Below are 19,978 nucleotides of genomic sequence, written 5' to 3' on the forward strand. Positions count from 1 at the left end.
ACAAAGGGACTCCTTGTCCTGATAGGAAAAGGATTGTTGCTTTGGGGTTTAGTTTTGTGTTTTGTTCTTAAACTTCTAGTTCAGGTTTGATTTTATGATGACCTGTCCAGCTGGGTATTTAAGAGTCTTTCATAGTTGTGGATGCCCCATCCCTGGAGGGGTTCAAGGCCAGGCTGGATGAGGCTTTGAGCAACCTGGGCTAGTGGGAGGTGTCCCTGCCCATGGCAGGGGGCTTGGATCTCTAAGTCCCTTCCAACCCAAATCATTCTGTGATTGTATGATAAAATGCCAATGATGTAATTTTGTTGTTGTTATTTTATTGCTATTACTGTTGAGCATATGCAAGGGATGAGAAGAGTGCTTTGTGTGTAGTGTGGGTAAGAAGTTGTTGCTGAAGTTTGACACTTTTAATTCATGTTCAGCTAGGCAGTGCTGCCAAAACCAGTTTTGTTCATCCTTGAACAATTAAACTTTCTGGAAAATAGACCAGAAGAAACATAGTCAGAGAAATTTGTCTTTGTACTTCTGTGGAGAATATGCTGCGTCTTTGTCTGTGGCCTTAAGCACTTTCTCTAATCTGACTGACTCGAATGAAGCTCTAGGAATGCCTTATTCTGTCAGATTTAGGAAATGTTCTGCTTGTTTGTTGGATCAATTTATAGGACACTAGTTGGGTTTATGCAGTTTTTTTGTTTGATGACTTAGTTCAATATTTGGTTTATATGTTGTTTTGATTTTTTCCAGGGAGACAAATTGTTGAAAGCACTGAAGCAGCATTTTAATGGAGCAAAAGAAGAAAACAGAAATATGGTAATAGATGATAAATCAGCTGCTCTTTTAGGAGAGATTGATCTAACTTTCTAACTAGTAGAGCAGGGCATGTTGTGAAGGTTGTTTTTCTATCATGATGTGAACTGTAATAAATATTCCTTTTTCTTAATAATGTCTTTAGTTTAATATACTCAGGTACTGATAGAAACAAATGTGCTTGGAAGTGGCCTCCTATATGATCTGATTTCCTCTTAGCTGCCAAAATTATCCATGTATTTTTCAGAATCAGTACAAAATTGTTCTCTGTGAATGCTAGCCTTTAATTTCTGTTGAACAAATATTAATTCTTGCCTGTTTAGCTCCAGATACTAGTCAGTACCAAATACAAAAATATTTTATTCCTTTTGCCTGCCTAGATGAAAGGGACTAGATACTCATCTGAAACTATTTTGCCCCTACTACAATGGACTTACACTGATACTATAATGAAAGTGACACAATTGCGATGTTTCCTTTACTAATCTCTTAATGTATTGTTTTCTTAACTTTTAAAAAAAGTTTTCTCTTCTGTAAACTGAATTATTTTGTTGGGTATAGTGATGTTTTTTACATTTTTTGGATAGAAAGTAAATTGGGATCTGCTTTTTCTATAATATGTCTCCTTTAAGTGCTTCCTTTAAAATCTTTACTTTAAAGGTTTGAGGAACAGGTGTAAACCATGGAAACTTATCTTTAATTTTAACAAGCATGGCAGAGGCTCTGATTTTTTTGGTGAAAAGTATTCCACAGAAACGTACAAATCTGTGAAGGTCACAGCATCGTGCAAGTCAGATTTCAAACTTAAAGTATTAGTTTTTTTATAATCTTGTTAAAATGCTATATAATAAAACAACTGTAGGACTTCTTAAAGTCTTCAAACAGTGAACTTTGATGTTTAGGGAAACCTAGATATTGCCTATTTCTTGATTACTATGCTACTAAATGGCATAGTTTTTCCTCTGTATAAAATACTTTCTCCAATAATAAAGTTGAAACTGTCTCTTTGGAGTGTCTAACTTTATGGTTGTGTCAGATGTGTTCCACATTATATTTTTCTGCTACAGGACTCTGAAAAAAGTGCGCCTGCTTCCATTGAATCAGATGAACTGAGCAATCGGGAGAAAATTATGCCTGACTCAGTATGTTTTATTACAAAAAGATGTGGTAAAGAAAAGAAAACAAGAAAAAAGAGGAACTCCAATGGGGAAACTAATGCCAGTGAAGAAAATATAGGTTTTTCTGCTGAGAAAGAGGTGATTTGCCTTGCTTGATTTTGTGTGCTGGCTTCCACTCCTTCTCCCAAGCATAAACTAAACACATTTGATTTGTTCTGCCACCATTTAGCAGGTGGTATACATTTTTATATGTATATATATGTGTGTGTGTGTGTGTGTGTTTGTGCATAGATAAGAATTTCATGTGCAGACATTCTGGTACTGGTCTTCTGTACTTGGTAGCACTGACTTTTGTCTGTCTTGACTATGTGCTGTTCCATAATGAGCAGAGATTACTTGTTAGTCATTACTTCTTTACGGAGAAAAATTAACAGAAATTGGATGATTGCCTAAATATCCCCATTTTTAAATTCACACTCCTCTCAGTAGGTTCTTTATTCATGGATTGTATGATGGAGGTGGGGGAAAGTTCCAAGGTGACATGGGGGTAGAATTATTTTTCTCTAGAATGACATGCAAACAGTGGTTGAACTAAGAACTGTGTGTAAGACTGACAGATTTACAGTCAGAGAAGGGAAATGAGAAGATGAGTGTTAGTCTGTTAGTGTTAGAGAATTGTACAGTAACCTTAGCTACAATAGTGGAAAGTAACAGCCATTGACCTTATTTTTACTTGCAAATAACTTACAAAATTGCCTTTATTGACAAAAGTACTACAGTGTTAGAGCTGTGCAAGTAAAAGCTTTCTAATAAAGATAACAGGGTAAGCATCTCATAGGTTAATTCCAGTTGGGCTTCAGAAAGTCTCTTGTTCAATCTCCTGATCAAAGCAAGGTCAACTATGAGGTTACACCACAATGCTTAAGGCTTTACCTAATCTGATGTTGAAAACCTCTATGGTTGGAGGCTATGCGACCTGTCTGGGAAACCTGTTCCACTGACTGTTCTTAGAACAACAGCCTTTCTTTATATCCAGTCGAACAAACTGTTTCAATAAAGTATGTTTAAACTGCAGGAGCATTCTGAAATGAAAGAAAACAAAGTGCCTAAGGGTGAGTGTGGAAAGGGACAGAAGGTATTCCAAAATGAAGAACCAGTAACTGAAAAGAAAGCTATTGAGAATCCAGGGATGGGTGCTGCTCAGAAAGGACAGCCAGAGAAGACTTCTACTAAAAGAAGACATGAATGTAAGTAGAAAATTCCAAAAAATTAGTAATTTGTACTACTTAAAATGTCCCTTTTGGTTATTTTATTGTGTCTGCAAAGATTTTTGTTGCACATCTGGTGATCAGTACTTTATTTGGAGATGCCAGAAAAAAATCCATCTCTTTGATTTAGTGTACTTGTTTGCATGTTGTAACACAAATCCACAATGTAGAAATCCTGCTGGTTTTGACTTCAGAACTCTGGACCTGGTGTTTTTAGTGAAGGAGTTCTCGAAGGTCTAAGTGTATTTGAGCCTTCACCTTATTTAGGATCAGTGCCTTTTGGAATACCCCTAAGATGCTACTTGGCTCCTTTAAAAAGTGGCAAGAAAGGGAGAGCTTCCTTTCTCATGCTTTATTTTTCTTTTCCTACAGATGAACAGGTTTTGTCCTTGTCTTCCCCAGGACTAAAAGAAAAAAAGTGGACACACAGAATCCTTTACCATTAATTTAAACTGCCTAACAATATCTGAATGTACTACAGTAGATCACTTTTCTATCTGATGGCTTTTTTTAGACCTTCAGACATGAACTCATTTTTCCTCAACTCCTTCATGCATGCAGCTGACATGAAGAAATGAGTTTGTCTGCCCAATCTGATAATTTATTGATATTCTGGGTCTGCCAGATAAGATATATAGCATTGTTCGCTCCTGTTAGACTAAATGTACATAGTCCTTGAGCTGCATTATGGATATTCTTGCTGTTCAGTAGAATTTACAGGGACTTTCTTATTGGAGGCCATTTATAATTTTGAAACTAATTCAGAAAATGCGGATTTTCAGCGAAGTTACTTTAAAAATAGAAGCAATAGAATATGTAGAGGATGCTTTGGAAGCAGCATTCATCCTGACAGTTGGCAAAGTACTCATCTCTTCATTTAACTGTAATTAGAAGTATCTGTGCTGGTGTCTTTATTTCTCAAAACCAACCCCACTCTGAGGAGGCGAAGTGCGTTTTGGAACAAATACTTTTAAAAAGGTTGTGATGACATTAAAATATTTTCCAGGTGTTCCAATGATTTTGTCTAATCTTACTGTACCAGGTGATACTCATCGTGCAGGAGGGAAGATCCCTGTATCTGTAGGCCGTGCATCTAGGTCTGGGAAAACAGAAATGAAAGCTACTACTACACCAAGTAAGATGACCTGCCATCTAGATGTATTGTCTGTGTGTGAAGGGAGACTTCACTTACAGTTTTTTCCAACCCGCATTTCTATTTCTTCTTGAAGAAGAGAACATCCTCTCTTTAAAAAGCAAGCAAACAGAAACAGTTCACAAAGGTTACATTTTAAGGTGTATCTTCCAACTTGTAAATTCATGGTAGTAAAAGACTCACGTGTATGTTATAAAACTGGTTTGCTGAACACTCTGTCTTTTGGATATAATACTTGCATTCATGATTTTCAAAACAGAGCAGGATGACATGCTATTACTCCTGCTTGTTTAGTTTTCACCCAATAGTCCAGCACAATAATAGTATTTATAATGTATTAGCTCAGTTTCTTCACTTCGTAAAATATATTAATTTGTTTAAAATTTAGAAGTGGGTGGTTTTTTGTGTGTGGTTTTTTTTTTAATTTAACTGCAGAATTTGGGCGTTGGACTAGATGATCTTTAAAGGTCCCTTCCAACCCAAACCATTCTGTAATTCTCCAGAGCATGCATCAAGTAACTGGCTATGTAGCTGATGCAGTAGGTTCTGATTCATACTGTTTGGTTACCTGTGTACGCAGAGCCTTTAATTAGAGGGATATGTTGGTGTGGTGGGTTTGTTTGGTTTCTTGTTTGTTTTTGAGGCCATAACAATAGGTGTTGCAACATTCTTCTATTAAGTAGTAAACTTCCTTAGGAGCTTATCAGATATGTGACTATTCTCATTTTTGGAACTTCTTAGACTTTAAAAAGTTGCATGAGGCTCAGTTCAAGAAAATGGAATCTATTGTTGACTACACTGAGAGGAAAAAAAAAAGGAATGAAAACTGCAGCAGTTCTCACAATGAAGTCAAGGTAAGTTATAATATAGGAAGATACCCATTGTTCCCACATTCATTTATCTCCAGAGCCTCTCGTTAAAAGCCCGATAGAGTAGAGCAGGAAGTAGCTGGTTATGCGCACGTGCAGTGGAATCTTATCAGTGAAATTTAACTGGAGTCCTATATAACTAGTTATATTTGGTTATTTGTATATAACTTGTAGAGTTATAGAAGTTTTAATATATTAACAGTGTATGGCTATAAATAGTTACAGGAACCAACAAATAACTTGTCAGTTTTGAGTAAAAATAATTGTCACAATTACTTTTGTGAAGGATCTCCTGGAGCTTTTGCTTATAACTGTTTGAATTGCTGCAGAACTTAACCGAGGGGGTGGGCTAGTTTCCAAAGAGGAGGAATTGCACATTAGCTCCTTTTTTGTGCCTTAAAGAACCATTGTCCAATGACCGCATATGACTCCCCTTTAAAATACACACCACATACGTTGTTCTCGGTTTTTGTATTTCACGCTTGCATGGGCGAAAGCTGCTAATAGGGCCTCATTCAGAGTGTGACAGACCTTTAGAAAAGTGACAGTAATGTGTCAGTGAATATATGAATGAATATGCTAATGGCCATATCAAAACAGTAACACTGAAACTCTTGAACACCACCTTTCTCTTTTCTATGGCGTACAGTGTATCAATGTATACATAAGACTAATTACTTTTGGCAGGTGCTGGCCAAAAAATCAAACCCCTTAAGAGCGCCAGAAAAAGGCACTCCACATAACAATTCTAAAGTACATATTTTCAGATCAGTTTAATAATAATATAACTACTTACTTTTAAAGTATGCTTTTAAGGAAAAAAAGGGAAAACCTTAAGAGACTATATGCTTGACTCACTGTGTGTTTTCCCTTCCTCTTAGCTGCTTTTCTGATAAAGTTTTAGAAGAGTGCGCTAACTTGTGATTTGCTTTTCCCTAGAAACAAACCAGTGGCAAAACGTTTTTATTCAGCCCAAATCCAGAAAGAGGCAGATTCTCCGCCACCTGCACCCCTAGTACCCTGCGGCGTTCACCACACAGTGCTCTGAACACTGCCAATCGGAGTATTTTATCTAGGAAATCTTCATTTAATCCTTCTGTCCTTTCAACAGCCAAAATGAATGTCAGGTAAAAAGAACAAACCAAAACTACCAGTGAGCAATTTGGTATGCTGACTGATTTGACTACATTATTCCAAGCATGAACTACGAGACTAATTCTGATTGCTTTCAGTCTAGCTTTATGGTTGGTTTAAGCCTTACTGTGCTGTTAGTATCTTGCTTCTTTGTTTTGATGTCTGAATGGTAGAGGAATCTTAACTCTTTTTCAGCTTTACCCGTATCCTTTTCCCCCTGCTAACAATATCTGGTTAATCTGAGGTCTCGGTTGTGTTACTTTCTATTTTTCTGACAACCTTCACCTCTCAACTTTTGCATGCCAAGATGGTAACTGCTGGGACTTCCTTGTCTGGGAATAAAGTGTAGGGGGGGTGTTATTATTAAGTCAGATAGTGTGACTTCTCATATTGACAACTCCTAGTAAATAATTATGGGAGTTATAATTGTTCTTTTGCTATTCAAAAGTCAAGAGTACAGATTCCTTTTACAATCCATAATCTTACTGTCTTAGTTCATACTTTGAATGTGCTGTCTTTGATTTCAACAGATAACAACAAATGAAAGCTTCCATATCGTGACGGTTTTCATCATATTCTCAGTGCCTCTTTGATAAGGCTATTACTTCATGCAAGATTTTGAATTTTCTTTCATATGTTTATATATATGTATACACATATATACATTTAAAATGTGTGTATATACACACATACATACAGCACATGTGCATGTCTTGATATGCAGGCAATTTGTGTGCTTTGATTAAAGTTTCCAGCTTCTTCCTCTTGTAGATCTTTGTGTTCTAGAGTTCTGTTAATTTTTTTTTAGTTTTTCTTAACTTGAATTTTCAAAGTAACATATATATATAAATGTCTTACTATAGAATCCATATCTAAAGTAAGTAATATCTGTTGGTAAGGAAATCTAGTAGCTTACTACATCCAAATATATTTGTTCTCCAAATAACATGAGAGTCTGTTCTTTGTAATTCCTAATATTACTTGCTGCTATTGACGATGGCTCATAACTCGAAAACTGCCAGCGAAGGTGTTTTTAGTGCAGCTTATGCATAGGCTGTGAATATCTTATACAGTAAAACTTCCTGTCTGTAAGAAAGGTAGAACACAGAACCTTCTGTATTCTGTCATGTTGCTTACGTTCCTTGTAGGTGACTAACTTTGTCTTCATATTTCTAATAATTTTTAGGTTTTCGGAAGCCACAAAAGATAATGAGCATAAACGCTCTCTTACCAAGACTCCATCTAGAATGTCTCCATACTTGGAGGGGATTTGTACACCTGACAGCCAAAAGAGCTGCAAACTGATAAGTCGGAAAAACAGCAAGGGAAATGCAAGCAATAATGATCTGACTGCATCAAAGGGTAAAGTGGACAGCAAATATTTAGGGGGGGAAAGAATTTTTGGGAGGGAAGAATATTTAGGCAGGAAAGAAAACTTCCACTGCTGATGGGAAGCGGTTGTGTTCTGGAAGAATACTTTTTTAATTGTGAAAATTCACTTGGTTCCAAATAAGTATAGGGAATAGGAAACATAATTTGCTCTGAAGGACTAGAAAAATACATGGAGCTGTATGTGCTACTGCTTAGCAGAATCGGAGCAAAAGGGCTAATACTCTGCAACTCCTGCCCTTTCCAGACCTGAAAGCTCCCAATTTCAAGGGAGCTGTATTTGTGCAATCTGTCTTTAGAGAGGGCAGATGGTAGCATTTAATGGCTCTTTGGTCTTGATAACTCTTCACAGGTACTTTCCACCTTGCTATATAGAGTGATGTTCTTGCTACTATAATTGTAATATCTTGATGCCTTTTGTAGTTATGACTCCATTCAAGTTTGCAGCTCACCCTGCAGAACCCACAAGCACCAAGAAGACATTTGATCTCAAAGCAAGTCTCTCAAGGCCGCTTAATTATCAGCCACACAAAGGTACTGTGGGCCTGTGTGGTTTGTGTTGGTCCTATCCCTTATACGTAAGGGCTCATAAAGTAAGGCATTGATACAAGCCATGACACAGCAAAGTTTTCAGTCTCTTTTCCTGTCCCTTTCCCTTCCTCTCTGGATTCCCACACTGTCTGTAGACTGATGTTAAATTTCTACATAATATATGTTTTAAGAGCCTCCCTATTGAAGTATAAGTCCTTATGACCAAAAGCTCATAAATATAAGAATAAACATCCTTGTATACCACTGAATAGATGTATATACAGGGAATATGAGAGATTCCTTTACATAATTATTATTTTTTTTAAAAGTGCACTGTTGTGTGAGAAGCTGAACTTTGTGTGGTGTTACTTCTAAGTACAGTCACTTGTTACTACTTATAGAAAAACTACTTGTAGGAAATGGGCTGGTGAAACTGATAATACAGCTGAAGAGGCATTTAATCTTAAAGTCAACCAGAAAAAAAAAACAACAGGCTAGCTAGTGTAAAATTCACTGCAATATGTTAAGCACGCAATTACTACACTAGTAATTCAGTAGTCTCTCTTCTTGCCCCTAAATTGTAGGACGACTAAAACCTTGGGGAGAATTTAAAGAAAACATAGTCCTAAAAAAGTCTGTCGGTAGCAACGTCTCTTCACATCAGAAAAATTACAAACAGCCACCTCTCCAGACAAGGTTAGTACAGCAATAACTTTTCATGAATAGTGTTGTTTAAAATTATATGATGACTCAATTGTCTTTTTAGGATTTAGATACACAGTTCAGGAAAGAATCCTTGCTTCCAGTAGTTTGTCTAGTATCAGCAAGGCCAACAAAGAGGGCAGCTCTGAATCCAATAGACTTTTATTCTATGAAAGCTATCAGTTCTAGTGTTTGGAGACATACCTTCACCTTTAGAAGAAGCTGTGAATATTGACATGTTGTTACCTTGAATGTTAGACCTGTAGGTCTAAGCAGAAGTATTTGCCTGAATGTTTGGATTCAGTCTAAAATGGAGCTGTTCTCCCTGCCCATGGCAAATGCAGCACACTGGTTAAATACATGTTAAGCTTTGGTGAGCTTCAGATTCCTTTGGTTGGTGTGTCTCTAGCTTTAATATAACTTGATTATGGTCTGTCTCTCTTCCTTTTCCCCTTCAGGGAAGAAAGGCGTGAGAAACATGAGCAAGAAAGAAAAAAGAAAAAGGCTCAGACTCTCGGAAACCGCAGAGGACTATCTGTGTGTTAAGGGAAATAAGAAATATCTAAGAAATAACTGTAAATACTGTTGCTGTCATGTAAATATTTCTGCTGTCTGTGTGTGGTTCAGGTAGCTATTAGCTAGTTGAATAAGATCTTAAAATGCATCTGAGTGTAATGTTTTAGTGATCAACTTCTCTAATGAGATGAGACCGCAGAACTGTCTCTAGTTACTTAATAATGCTTTCATTTAACCTAACTCATTTAACTAAAAGATGTTAAAGGAGAAAATGTAAGTTGAAAAAAAAATGCTCAGGAAGCCTCCTTGCAACTTAGGACAGACTTCTCCCCCAGAATGCATTTGTTACCCACTAGAATACACTCTGTGCATAGCAAGCTTCAAAATGTTCCTCTGGTAAATCCCAGGAGTTGGAGATGTCTGCTTGCCCTCTTCTCCAAAGCAATCCTTAAATTCTCTAAAAACTGTTGCAGCACTTATTCAGCATTTCTAACTACAAGCCTATAAAGTAGTAGAGAGTTTCCAAGAGAAGAAAAAAAAAATGCAAGCTCTCTGGAAAACTAAAAGCTTACACCATAACATAATTGTAAAATACCATATTTTTTAAAAGTCACAACGGACAAGTGGCTTTACAAATTACAAACTGAGTGCTTTGAACAGTTCAGGTTGTTTTGTTCCTTTCTACGGTAAATATGATGCTTAAAGAGGTTACAGTAGTGTTTAGGCATGCTTGATACCTTGGATTTAAAAGCTGTTATTGTTACTTTTAAAAACTACATAGAAAAACTGTCTGGATTTATTAAGGATGGAACTGGAAAGGTAATTTAGCAGTTGTAATCTCAGCTAGAATTGTTTCAGTGAATTTAGTGTCCTATCAAATATATGCTGAAATGTCAAGAACAAGCAATTTTTTTTATAAACTTAATGGGGAGAAAATAAATATTTTGTATATATCTTGTTTATCACTGGTTATATCATCTGGTGTCCTATGTATAACTATCACTTTAATGTAGTACTAGTTTTGTTCCCATTTGTATTTAATACTCAGTGTCTTTTTTTGTGATGAGTTTTCCTTACCAGTTAACCTGCCTCCCACCTGCTGAATGCATGTTTGTTCCAGTATCTTCAGAAACAATAACCATCACTCCTCTTTTGCTCTTAAGCCGTTTCATTCTGTGCAAGAAGAAAATGATAATACAAGACCCTGCTTCAGCTTGCTTTATTGGGGCCTCTTCCATATACAATTTAGATATATTTAATATCTGTAAGATACACTTAATGGGTGGAGGAGGTCAGTGCTTCGATAAGACCAAGTCTGAAACAAAACCATTCATCACTTGTTCGTTAAAGTGTTTCTCAAATTACTGAAAACTGGACTCCTCAGAAAAAGGGAAGTATTGAGCTTCTCTGGCACCAGCTGAGCCTGTGCCTTCTTACCAAACAGCCCAGTGAAGCTAATTGCACACATCAGAAAAGTGTGACCTGATGTGCTCTGTAACGGTGCTGATCAAGCTGAGCTGTGCCTTCTCAGGGAACAGTGATGGGGGTCTCCCCCAATCCCACTCAGAGTGTTACTTCTGTTCAACACCCTTAGCTCTATAAAGCTGTAGGACTAACCAAAAAGCCAAGCCTGCTGCCTGGCTCCTGTTTCAGTCTTGGCAGTGGCAGCCTGTTCTTTTTTTAGCTAGTCAAAGAAGCCAAAGCTAAAGATTGAAATACTCCTGCGGTTGCCACTGCTGGTGCTATTCTTTGTAAATTTCAGCAGCTGAGTCACACTCAAGCACCATTCCTCATGGAATTAATTCTCATCATACTTTTTCCAGTTTAAAACTAGTGGATATGAGTGTTTTACAATTGTCTACAAACTATATAATGTAGAAAATACAACTTTTGTACAGAAAAGAACTACACCAATCTCATGAAATACTTTTATTTCTGTAAAGGTCAGGACAGAAGCCAAAACTTACCCAGTCAACAGCTACTCCTTTGCAAGAATGTATCACAACTCTCCTCAGGCTCTGTTCCAGTCCATGTATGTACAGTCTCTCCAGGGTTCTGTATTTGGCAGCTCAAAGATGCCAACAGCATCACTCTAGTTAGATTACTGCAGTCAACATCTCATGCACTTAATCTCTTTAATGTTTACATAGAATCTTCAAGTTGTTATAAGCCACACAGTAAGAAGTGTTTTATAAAAATGAACCAAGCATCTGAAGAATGTCCCAAAGGACACCAGCCCAACTTAGACTTGAGGATTCTTTTCATATGTTTCATAGGCAAATTCTTCTGTATGAGCTCTATCGTTTAGCAGGCCAATAAAATCAATCTCCAGCTGGAACGGACCATCTACTTTATCTCCAATTGTGAATCCAAGGGTACTAATCTAATTAAAAGATACATACTTTAGAAATATATTTATAATGTTAAAATTGTGTTTGATTGTATCCACCCCTTCCATATTTTACAAACAATTCACGGCCATCTACTTTAAACTCTTATTTGTTCAAAATGCAGCAGCATTTCTCAAGGCTTGAACACTTCACTGACACATTTTCAATACAGACCCCACTGGAAAACTCCTTCACGTTTGCCTTTCCATCACAGTGTTGAACCCTCTATTAGAAATGGCCTGAGCCTAAAGCAACACTGCAGTTTTTATCCTTCAAGGGTTGTGCAGTGCCAGTTTCATTATAATTAGGTGTATAAACACTTTCATAAAATCTGTTGCAATTCTTACGTGGACAGGAAACACAAACGGAACAGAATTAAGGACAGAAAGGAACTTTCATTCTAGATCGAGTCATACACATAGTACAGTGTGAAAGTGCACCAAAACAGACATATTAAAAATGCAAGAAACTTTGTTGCTGTGTTTTATACTAAGGCAATGTTCTTGGCCACTGTTTCCCAATTAGAATAATGTTAAATATAAGAACATTACTCATTTCTTTCCCCTAATGTTCTCCCCCACCACTATTCCAATTAAAGCAAATAATTTTTATTCTAACAAATTCCATTAAAATCTCTGTGGCTCAGGCATGTTTCCTACTAGCCTGTGCCTTGCCTGAAAGCTTTCTCAGCTCTTACATGTCACCAGTCACCTTTCAGAGACTCCAGTGGTAGCAGTTCTAAAACAAGTTGGGTCACCAGTGGCATGCCACCTGTTCAGCTCTGGCTGCCCCTAAGCACTGCTAGAAGCACAGGTCTGAGCTGTACCCATTATTTTAAGGACTGCTGTACATGCAGGGAAATAATGCATAGGATGTGTCAGATAAAGTTGAATAATTGTAGGCTGAGGCTAAATATATATTGCAAATGTATGCTAAAGAAATGATAGAACAAAGCTGAAGTAATTAACCGCATTGACATTCCTCTCAGATTATTCTAATGTTACAAATGGTGTGTCTTCCCCAGAAGCAAGCTCTACAATCAGCCCCTTGGCTTATGGAGCCTGGAGAGTTTCTATTGTTATATTCATATTATAGATGAGTATGGGAGCCACCTAAACCCTCTGCTCTGAAGAATTTACTCCTTTGCAAGCCCTAGGTACTTTGGCTATTTCCTGCCTTTTTATTCCTGTTTAACAATGCCTTTCCTGGTTCCTGGGAAAGCGTACAGTAGTATTGTGAGGGACCAGGACATTTAATCCTAATTAAATTAATTTAATTAATTAATTTATTTAATTGCCTTCACACTACTTCCCCTATTTTTGGGTTTCTTTAAAATGCATCTGTAAAATTACATTTAATATTGTATGCAAGTGCATAGTTTTTACAGTGAAATACTAAGCATAAGACAATAAGGAATGAAAAGTAAGTGAAGGATGCTTAGACCAAGTACCATTTTGCCCTTTTAACTCTTGGTAAATATTTTTAAACACCCCATATACAACTTTATGTTTTCATTAACCATTTTGAATTATTCTATATTCCAAATCCTGATAAATTCTTCAGTGTCTGTATTTAAGCATAGGCCTTTTAGAATAACTGTCTTCCATGAAGTGTATTTTTCCTCGTAGTTGATCCACCTTCTTCATATCATTCATACTTGCCTTCTACAACCTCAATTTCTTCTGTTTTAAACCAGACTGTTTTAGTGCTGCCAACCACTGAATTGCCCTCAAATTTTTCCCAAATTTATTATTTGGAGTTGTTTTTTTTTTTTTTATTATTATTAAGGCAGTTAGGAACTGAATGCAACATCCCAAGTAACTAACAGTGATTCAGGTCGTGGGCCCTTTATTTTCTCTAACATTGTTTTCCTTTCAGCAGTCACTGGGTACTAAGCTGCCCTCAGCTGTATACAGGAGGGTTTGGAATTTTTGTTTGGGTTTTTTTGTTTTGGGTTTTTTGGGGGGGATGAGGGGTTTTTGTTTTTTTTTTAAGTCACTGAAATGTAAAAGAAAAAAATATAGAAACAATTTCTTCCAACATATCTCCCACTGTGAATCAGTGAATTAGTCTACTTATTTGCAGGAAAAAAATACACTCAATACTTTTACCTAATACTTCAACCAGAAAGCATGAAAAAAACTAGAAAAGAGCCTATAAATACAGCAGTTTACTGCTAACCATCAAGGTCACTGATACAGTACATCCTCAAATAAAATCTCATTATGAGCTATCCCTTACAGTCATCTGTCAGGAAGGAAGTTTATGATACTTACTTTTATTATTTTTGGCAGTACTATGCCAACTGACATTTTAGATTTCTTAGTCACTTTGATCATTCCTCAAAAACAACCTTTTTTTTTTTTTGAGAAGCAAAAGTTGTGAGCAGTTTCTTGGTTATACAGATCTCATTAAAATATAATTTGAGCTCTTTTGAAGTAAACTGACACTGCTATGACAAAGTAGGATAATTTATATGCAAAGGCAAGCACACAGGAGTAAGTACCTTATAACAAGAAGAGGCCCTTCAATTTCAAATTCACAAACATTAAAGGATTTGTAAATTATCTATATCATGACAATATAATCTTAAAGGAAATTGCAGACAGATAAAGCTTATAGAAAACTTGCCTTGTCTAACCAGATAGGATGCTGGTCATCCTGCACTCTTCCCCGACTGGAGAGAAAGAATTTGGAAAATGGAATCTGACAGAAACAAAATAAAACCAAACCAGAATTTAGTGTCACCAGTACATAGAATAATTTAAAAAAAAAAAAAAAAGTCTGCCTTAGGAAATGAAATCATACTGTGCTACCAGCACTAGCTGGGTGCATAGAACTGGCACAGAGAAATGGGCCACATTAACCCTTTCCTTAACCATTCGCAGCCAGCTTCAGCCCCACAATGTTCTGTGGTGGCCATTTGTAGCTGCCATGCAGGATTGTTATCATGTTAGGGCACAAAGAGAGGCTGCAGCACAGAAGGTGACTGTTTACATTGAGAATATCTCCTTCCCATAACATGTCAACATAAACCAGAAATTAATGGAAAAGTCTAGCATGCATGTATATCGACAGCTTGTCTGTACCCAAGCTGTGCATCTCATAGTGCAAACTTCCTACTGGAGACATCGATCACCTAGCAAAGCAGTTCAGAGTAATGTAAAAATGGCTTTGAAAGCTGTGGGAGCAAGAAAGGAGAGGAGCTGCAATAAGAGGAAACAGGAGGGTTGGCTGGTGTGGGTGAGAGGAAAGCACGCAAACCAGCAATGACACACCCATTTTCATCCTCCTAACTCCTCATCTGTGAAGCAATGGGCTCTTCTCACACGACTGGACAATGGTATTATGAAGCACTGAATGCCAGTTCATAAGGACATGCAAACCTTAATGTCATCATCAGCAAATTACAAAAGCTCCCCAAGTTTCGTCAGAAAAGTGCCAAACCTCCCACTTCTTACAAATATAATTGTGTCACAGATTCAAAGGCCATAAGTGACAAAACTCACCTTTGACTCTCTGACTAAGCAAATCCTGTTGCAGGGTACAAATCCTACACCAGCCTACGTCCATTTGTATTACAGATAAAATGGTTACCACAGAATATTCCTGGCAACACCTGCTAAGCCTCAATCACTGTATCTATTCTACTGTTCCAGTAATAGCTAATAGCAGACATCTAGGTGAACATATGGTGGATCAAATCTTTAATACAATTGACAGTGTGCCCTCCCACAACCCAGTGATGTACAATTTTGGGAACTCCCAAGCCAAAGGCACACGTCTATATGAGGACATGTAGCAGAAACAATGCTGAATGGACAGCAATAGCAACAAACCGTAACTTGAAAGAATTCCCCTTCCACAGAGCTACGGTCAGGACCCCAAGATAGTCTCGTTAGTTGGAAAGACTCATTAATTCACCTTTATTTCCTCCCAGTAAGGGCCTCCTCGGGTGAACATGAAGTAGTTGTAGAGGTCATCCTTTTGATGAGAGAAGTAAGGGTCTGTATAAATGTTTACCATCCAAGGTCTGCCGTCGCCACGGACACGTAGATACAGGCTGTTGAAGTTTGACCAGTCATAATACTTCTTCCTAGCAAAAGATCCCTACAAATTATTAATAAATAGAATTATTCCTCCTTAATAAAGGGAAACTTCCATTATGAAGAACAGAGCACTACTGCTTTGATCACTGCCCTCATTACTATGTCAAATAATATCTACTGAGACATAGTGAAAACTGGGTTACTTTCATCATACTAGCTGCTGATCTCACTGAATTTCCTTCAGCACTGTATTGGAGCCCACAAATTGCAGTATTACCACTCTGAGGACTCATGCTTTAATTGTAAACCACAATCCTGTAACTATCAGAAATCAGACCTCCTTCCTAGGACCAAATTCCCCACCAGTCAAGTACGCAAATCCTAGAGTGACGGATCACTAGTTATGTAGTTCATTAGGTTTAACGTAATTCATTATGTTTAATATTCTGCAGTCAGTACTAGATTATTCAGAGGTGATTATACGAAATTGAAGCAGTGGGATAATATATCCCCTGCGATAACTTCCCTTATTGAAGGCTGACATAAGCACTGGAAGCATTTAATGTTTTCCAACGCTTTTTTGTCATTAACTGTGCTTAATGATACGAATTGCAAGCATGTTAATTCTCAACCACATTTTTTTCCAAAGAACTTAAAAGTCCCAGAGTTGCGATGTGCCCACATGCAGATCCAAGAGTCTTCAGAGTTACACTGAGGTCCCTTGGAGCGATGGTGGGGTGGGGGTCATGGTTATTCTTGGCCAGAATTGCTTCAGACAAGTCAAAATCAGCATGAAGAAGTCAGAGGCTTCCCCTTTATTTTACAGCACTACTACAGTTACCTATCAACAGTCCTTCTACCAACTCATCTTATAGGTAGTAGGATGAATAGATCATCAATACATTAATACAAGGGCTATGGCTACTTGATTTTGCGGTTTTTTAGCCTTTTTACTTAAATAAAGAAGAGCCTTTGTATTTATGTTTTCACACTCTGATTTCAAACTGCATTATAAAGATGGACCAATACCCTCAAATACTTCAGAATTAGGAGGTGAAACTTTGAGTCACATTTACACAAGTCAGTAGCAAGCCTGGAAATTTAACTCAGATGACATTCAACCTACTGTTCCATTCCTCTGAGCCAGTGTCACCATTTTAACCAGTGTTCATCTGCCTCTCATCTGCCCATTGATTTTGCTCACTCATATTCTCTGCTTTCCAAGCTTCTGGCCCAGAAGATTTTACCTGTGTACTTGTGCCAAGTCACAACCGATAGAACAGACTAAAAAGTTAAGTATTTTTTACACAGAGTCAAGATGTTCTTTTGCTTTTAAAGGTGCTTAGAAATAAGGAATGAAACAAGCAGTATCAATAATAAGCACATCTATTTCTGGTTCTGTTTTGTACAATTCTGAGCTACCAAAGATTTGTGTCTCGCTTTTTCTGATCTACAGTAGGAGTCAGACCTTTAGAAAGTATATTCCAAAGCATTTTTTTCTGTTCCTGTGAGTAAAAAAGACACTCCTTCACCTAAACCAAGTTTGATGAATAGGCCAATTTAAAGACCAGAAAATTTGTCCTTATAACACATTCAATTAACTTCAAATTTAGCGAGACATCTATTTTAATCACACCAATTTTGGAGATAAGGGTTCATTACAGATCTTTCATTTGCAAAGAGGTTGCAAACAGGGCTGCCGTAATGAGTGGATGCCCTATCACACATAAGTAAATGACCAAGCATATTTTTCCCTTTCTAAGAAAATAAAATAAAATCCAAGAAAAAGTTTAACTTCCTTCCAGGTCAAAGGATAGAGCAGCAACTGCATCCATGAAGGAATACCTAATATTCCCAGAAACAATCAGTCACAACTGCAGTAAACAGTTCACTTGTTGTCACTGGGATTACACACAAATGCTCTCCATTTTCATAACAGAAGCTATGCAAACATGAAGCTGTACTTACCACTGGTGGTTTGGATCTCATGCTACAATATCCACTGTATTTTGTCTCCCCATCACGAGGTACTTCTGTGTTGAGGATTCCATAGAGCAGAGCAGCCTGGTTATTCCTACCCAATTTGAGGTAAACTTCACTTTTCCCTCCAATCTCTACATCAGAGGAAATAACCCATTTATTTAAATCTTCTTGGCTCCGGAACTCCCACAACACCCTTGTCTGTTCCAACAGGTACTGACTGAACAGTTGGCCTCCAGGTCCTGTTAAATGATCTTCAGTCTCCTTCTTCAGCATGCTTAGCTGAGTCTTTAAGGTATCAATGCCCTTCTTAAAACTGAAATCAATATTTTGCCAAGATGGTTTTTTCTCAGGCTGTGACCCTGGCCTCCTGTAGCTGCTATGCAATTTAGACATGGAATCGCTGATGAGAGGTCCAAGTAACGGGCGCAACACTTTGTGCCTGCAGCATCTGCCTCGTAAGCAAGCACTGTTCAGCAAGATAATAGTCAGAGCCATACTGGTAAACTTGAAGAATTCACTTCCAGTAAGGCAATTAACGTGTTTGAAATGAATTTAACAACAAAAATAGTATCCAAAGCTATCTTGCTTTAGTTATGGTAGTTTATCTCCACCTTTAACGAAAAAGATAAAAGATTTTTTAAAAATTACATGTAGGATGCTTGTAAAACTGTTAAATTTTTAAAGCAGATATTAACTAGAAATCTAAACCATTGGAAAAAGGAATAAAAAGTAACATCGTATTAAACTTCCTCAGACTTCTAGTTTACTTAATGATTTCCACCCTATGTGTTCCCTCCACCTTGTGATGTGAAATACCCATGCACATAAGAAAAACTACCTAAATATTTCAAATAAAACTAAAAATAAAAAAAGCAATTCCTTTTCATCCCTTTCACTGTAAGTAAGTTTAGGTACTATGAGTAACACCAGAAAAACAAGAACAATTCTAAAAGATGGCATCTATATAACTATGAAGTATCATCCCCTGCAAGAAAATCACAAATTCACAACAGGTAGATCCTGCTGCCATATGGACTAGAATGACAGTCTGACTTGAGAGTCACAGATGACAAGACTTTTCAGATATGAAGTCCTACGGCAGCCATACAACATGCTTCTTCCATAAGACATCCAGCCCCTTTCCCCTCAACATATCTGGTTTAGGATTACAGAGAGGTTTGCAAAGATCAAAGCATTTAACATGAAAGACTGCAAATCAATAGGGTTTTTATTAAAGTTTTGGAAAAAATCTGAAAATCTTCTCCTCTCTGCATCACTGCTGATAGGAAGTCTCCAGTTCATAAGTGAGAGCCTTAATGTTCAATGCTCTGTACAAAGGCTCTTATCCTGATCCGTGAGATTAGACAGACTAGTTGTCTGTTTTTTGGTTTTTGTTTTTTTTTTTTTTGGTTAGGCTTTTTTTGCTGCAAAATAAATCCTAAAATGACACCAAATCAGTTCATCCTCTCTGAGCTTTTAAGAATGAAGTAACTCAAAATAAATTACAGAAATGCCATACTGGGCCGGGTAGTTTATTTAATCCCTCTAAAAAATTTTAAATGTAAAACTAGTCTCCCCCCCGCCCCTTTCACACAGAAAAACTTCAGAGCTTGAAAGCCCCACATAATTCTCAGTGCCAAGCTCCCATGGTGCATCAGTGGAGCAGTCCTTTCCTTTTTCATGTTTTCAATGCCTTCTTTCCCTCTTTCTCTTGGAATATGAGCTGACATGCAGAAGCTTGCTTTACACAGCACAACACCTTATCAGGAAACTGCTCTGCACCTCTCAACATCTGTACTGACAGCACTTGCCAGTCATGTTATTATTGTGGTCCGTCGATCAGGCAGTAACGTGTCATGTATGAGCCATCACTGCAAAAAAGACTTGTGGCAAGCCCCACTCTCTTCTCTATATTCCACACGCCTCCCTTTACTCATGCTAAAATCCACTACTGTTATCATCATACTCCAATTAAGTTACGCTCGGTGGACTAAAAACTGCCCTGAAGGAAGTCACATTTTCTGTCACACACTCATCAAGATGGGAGGCAAGTTCCTACAAAAGGCCCC

General features: G+C 37.4%; 2 protein-coding genes across 2 annotated transcripts; one reads left to right on the forward strand and one right to left on the reverse strand.

The window, feature by feature from the left end:
- Positions 1 to 744: 744 nt before the first annotated feature.
- On the forward strand, positions 745 to 9,517 carry NUSAP1 (nucleolar and spindle associated protein 1; the record flags this gene model as incomplete). The annotated part of the gene is made up of 10 exons (XM_010085584.1): positions 745 to 810; positions 1,875 to 2,063; positions 3,001 to 3,172; positions 4,236 to 4,328; positions 5,088 to 5,200; positions 6,155 to 6,342; positions 7,536 to 7,711; positions 8,162 to 8,272; positions 8,854 to 8,965; positions 9,430 to 9,517. Coding segments are annotated over 10 exons (1,308 nt in total), but the record flags the coding sequence as incomplete, so codon positions are not given.
- A 1,960-nt stretch (positions 9,518 to 11,477) lies between these two features.
- On the reverse strand, positions 11,478 to 18,404 carry NDUFAF1 (NADH dehydrogenase (ubiquinone) complex I, assembly factor 1). The gene is made up of 4 exons (XM_010085583.1): positions 17,895 to 18,404; positions 15,802 to 15,987; positions 14,509 to 14,583; positions 11,478 to 11,870 (listed from the first exon to the last, which is right to left on the reverse strand). The coding sequence occupies exons 1-4, from the start codon at positions 18,402 to 18,404 to the stop codon at positions 11,730 to 11,732; spliced, it is 912 nt and encodes a 303-aa protein (XP_010083885.1). The 3' UTR covers positions 11,478 to 11,729.
- Between the last annotated feature and the right edge of the window lie 1,574 nt (positions 18,405 to 19,978).

Source organism: Pterocles gutturalis, unplaced genomic scaffold (genome assembly GCF_000699245.1).
Source record: "Pterocles gutturalis isolate BGI_N339 unplaced genomic scaffold, ASM69924v1 scaffold12930, whole genome shotgun sequence".
Lineage (NCBI taxonomy): Eukaryota > Metazoa > Chordata > Aves > Pterocliformes > Pteroclidae > Pterocles > Pterocles gutturalis.